Here is a 4,538-nt window from a genome sequence, read left to right as displayed (position 1 = left end):
GGGGGGGGGAACTCAGGCATGGGAGGGAGGCTCAAGAGGGAGGGAATATGGGGATATATGTATACTTACAGCTGATTCACTTTGTTGTACAACAGAAAATAACACAACATTGTAAAGCAATTATACTCCAATAAAGATTTTAAAAAAACACACACACTTAGGCATCCCAGCTTCCTCACTCCTTACATCCAAGCCCTACTGATTCTACCTCCTATACATCACAAGAAGCCATTTATTTCACTCATCCCTAGAACTAATTCCTTAGTATTAAGAATCACTTCTCACAGCTAGGACTGTTTCAGATCCTCTCTCTTTAAGATTTGAAGGCCTACAATCCCTTTAAGGATTGCAACTGCCTCTTAACTGAAATCCTGACCTTTACTTTGATCCTCCCAATCCATACTGAGTCAGAGAGAGCTTTCTAGAACAAAGATCAATTGTACCACATTCTTGTTTGAACCTCTTCAATGGCTCTCCATTATATATACTAAGGATGAAGGCTAAATTCTTAATGTGGCTGTTCATAGTATAGGAAGGCTTACTGCCAAACAATTTAATCTGGCATCACTCCCTGCAGATCCTAGAAAGAACAATGCTTTCTTGATTTCTGGCTTTTACACAAGCAAATCCCTTTGTCCCTCTCCCACCCAAATCACTTCTCCTACCTTTGCCTAGATTAGATTCCCTTCCCGCATACTCTCCCGGAATACTTTACCTACCAAACCACTCAGAACTCATTGTAGCTATTTATATGCAACTTTTACTGGATGATAACCTTTGTAAAGACAGTGATCACTTAAACCTTAATCACTGTAGTATCCTCATACTACACATGGTGAGGGCTCAATATTTTTTTAAAGGAGCAAAAGACTTACTTTTGTTGTTACTCTATAAGCCATGTAAGCATTCATGCCATCACCTACAAGAAAAGTCAAACTTGAAAAATAAGCTTAACCACATGCACACACACAAGGTAACTATATGAGGTAATACATTAACTTGATTGTAGTAATCATTTTATAACATATATTAAATCATCACACTGTACATCCTAAATACACACAATTTTTATTTGTCAATTATACCTCAATAAAGCTGGGAAAAAAACAAAACAAGCTGCCACGAGTTTAAAAATAAAAGCACCATTTTAATATTGTAACAATGCATTTAGTTAAGAAAACTAGCACATTAACAACCAAGCTAATTATCAAAAAGAAGCAAGTACAAAATATAATAAATATTAACTTACCAACTTTCTCTGGATCTGATACACCAATTTCTATATCAAAAACATCTCCATTTGCTTCTTCTTCAATCTAGAAAAAATTTTTTTGTTATTAAAGATTCCAGTTTATATTATTGTCATAATACTAATAACTATAATTTTTACCATCTATCTTTTATTAGGGTCACTGTCACATCAATTTGAAAAGTCACTCAGCACTCCATTTATGAAAAACAATAAAAGCTTTCACATTTCCTGACTATGTAAAAGATACACACACACAAAGACAACAGGAAAAGGATCACTGGGAGAAGGAACAGAAAATCTTGTTTTCCTCCAACTCCTCAGATATAGAAAAAACGTTGTAGTCTTCTGTAGGAATATTGTGGAATGTTTTTGTTCTATATACTCAATCTTCAGATTCAGATTATGAAAATAATTAATTCCTTGATTTTTTTTAATATTAGTATTTTTCAAGGTTGTATCTCTCCTCTTTAAAAACCAGGAGGTAGCCATTACTTTTGCCAGTAGAATCCTACATACTTGCAGGAATTATAAGCAACTTGAGCATCATGATTTCACCAATTACCTAGTAAACACATGTTCTTGAAGCCAATGAAAGCACTATAAAGCTCACTGAAGAAAGAAGTAGGAAAAATGATAAACCTACGGGACTACAGAGAAGCACTTTTTATCCACTGTAAATAAGCAATCCTCATTAATAGCAGTTCTGAGGGAAAGTTTTGTTACTTTCAAGAAGAAAACACAGAAACTTAAATGTTTCAAATTTTAAAAGCAATATTAATAGTCTAAAGCTACCAAAAATAAAGGGATGTTTTTCTAATGATAATTTTTTTCAAAGTTGCCCTCCTGTACACATTTTTTAAAAGTAAGACTTATTTGAACTGTAACACACATAAAGTATATAAATCCTAGGTAAAGAGCTCAATAATTTTTACAAAGTAACCAGAATGTAGATTAAGAAACAACACCATCATTACACCTTAGAAGGTCCTCATGCTTCCTCTCCACTCACAACACATCTTACTCTGCCGACATAACCATTAACATTTATTACATACTTTTATCAAATAAAATTACTCAAGATACCATTTTATTGTGATTAAGTTTTCAAAGCACTTTCAGACATTACCTTATTTGACCAAGAGAGGAACACTGAGAGGCACACATTACCATCATGAGATCACAAATGACAAACTGCTTGACTTGAGAAGGAAAGTGATGTGCCCAAGTTACTGGATGAAAAAGCGGTGGGATAAAATTAGAAGCCAAATCACCTGACCTCTTTAGTTCAGTGTTCTTTTCCAAACATTTCTAAAAGGCTTTGATTACAAATGACTAACAGTAAAGAAATGTTGGGTGGGGGACAAAAAATGTCTTATTTACATATTAACTTAGAATATAAACATTTTTCCATACCTCCTCCCTGGATCTGTCAAAGATCACAGGAGCAGACATACTCTTTGATTCAATTCTGGGAGCAATGAGTGTCGTGGGGGTCACAGGTGTGACTGCAGGAGAAGGTTCTGAGGAGAGTATAGGTTCCCTTTCTGGACTGTCCAGAGAAACTTCTTCTGTAGCTTCTAGATAAAAATTAAACCAGTTAGTTGAGGACACTGGTAACAAACTCCCAATAGTCTACAGAGCAGTCAATAAATTATGAAAAATATTTTTATATGATCCACAATATCAAAATATTATTTTAAAATAACTGTTATAAATAATTTATGAATCCTTCCTCAATTGTTTATCAAAACTTTAAAACCAATGTGACTTTGCTGATTTTAGGAAGAATTCCAGTAAGTCAGCATAATTGTCTATACTAGTGGTAGGGATAAAGCCAGTAGGAAAGCAATGACGTGGATAATTCCACATTCATTTGTGTTTGGATCTGTAATATATCTAATACTTGTGGTAACTTACCTTCCAAAATCTTGTATTCAGGCTAACATTACTATTCTTTCATACATATGAACACAAATTTCATGGCAGAAAACTGCCCAGAACTATCCCAACTGGGATTAAAACTTTGTTATGGAAAGTCCACAATGTTAGTAATCTAAAGCAATTAACCACTAAAGATTACTGGATATTAGCTGAATACACAAATACGACGCAAAACAAACAGGTGCTTAGGTTTTCATTTAAAGTGTTCGTTCATTTGAAAAATCTAAAATTAAATATATTTAAAAACAAATCAAATCGATAAAGTGAATGTCTACAAGCTATGTAACATGTGCTAAATGCAATGCAGAACCATAAAGAAATGTAAAATATCATACCTGCCCTCAGGGAGTTTATAATCTAGTTGGGAAAACAAGACATAAGCATGTGGAATGTTAAATAATAATAAAAGAAAAATAACAGCCAAGAGAAAAAGAAAATTACAAGACATTTAATTGCTGTATGAACTAAAGAATAAACGCTATAATTTGAGTTAAGTGGGACAGAATAATTTAGGCTGGGGAAAATGAGGAATATCTTATGAAACTGAATTGAGAAGATCTGAATGAGTTTAGAGAAAAAATGAGGGAAGCATTCCACGAAAATGAAATACAGTTGACCCTTGAACAACGCGGGAGTTAGGGCTGCCGACCCTCCACACAGTCAAAAATCTGAGTATAACATATAGTTGGGCCCTCCATATATGTGGCTCCTCTGTATTAGAGGTTCCATATCCTTGGATTCAATCAACCTCAGATCAAGTTGTACTGGAGTATCTGCTAATTTAAAAGAATGCACATTAGTGGACCCGAGCAGTTCAAACTCATACTGTTCAGGAGTCAACCATAACAGCATAAGCTAAAACCAAAGCCAGAAAAGTGAAAATTACAATCAGTGGCCAAAATGATAATCTGTTGGTTTATAGAATGCTACCAGGAAAAGGCAGGCAGGAGTATAAAGGAAACAGGATCAGATCAGCCGTTTCTAACCTGAGTTTCCTACATTCCTTGAGGTTTGGGAAGGTAGTAATGATAGTCAGTGAGTCATTTTAATACCTCAAAAAGTATATCACTAGTAACATGTTATTTACCTGAAGTGGTATCTTACTGCTTGGATTAGGAGGTACAAACTACTATGCATAAAATAAATAAGCTACAAGGGTATATTGTACAGCACAAGGAATACAGCCAATATTTTATAACTATAAATGGAGTATAAACTTTAAAAATTGTGAATCACTATGTTGTAACCTGAAACTTACACAATATTGTACATCAACTATACCTCAATAAAAAAATAAGTAAAAAATTTTTTAAAAAAGAAAATAAAATGGATAGAGATTTAGGTT

At 33.9% G+C, this 4,538-nt stretch overlaps 1 protein-coding gene across 1 annotated transcript in view; it reads right to left on the bottom strand.

Annotated features, from left to right (window-relative positions):
- The window catches only part of SNX2 (sorting nexin 2), a 53,451-nt gene that overhangs the window by 23,965 nt on the left and 24,948 nt on the right, over positions 1 to 4,538 (bottom strand). The window contains exons 3-5 of the mRNA XM_007465361.1: positions 2,666 to 2,829; positions 1,250 to 1,316; positions 876 to 919 (exon numbers count right to left, since the gene is read on the bottom strand). Coding sequence (XP_007465423.1) covers positions 876 to 919; positions 1,250 to 1,316; positions 2,666 to 2,829 — 275 coding nt within the window. The remainder of the gene's footprint in view (positions 1 to 875; positions 920 to 1,249; positions 1,317 to 2,665; positions 2,830 to 4,538) is intronic.

Source organism: Lipotes vexillifer, unplaced genomic scaffold, assembly GCF_000442215.2.
Source record: "Lipotes vexillifer unplaced genomic scaffold, Lipotes_vexillifer_v1.1 scaffold767, whole genome shotgun sequence".
NCBI classification, from domain to species: domain Eukaryota; kingdom Metazoa; phylum Chordata; class Mammalia; order Artiodactyla; family Lipotidae; genus Lipotes; species Lipotes vexillifer.
Note: the sequence above shows the minus strand (reverse complement) of the source record. Positions and strands in the feature narration are given on the sequence as shown.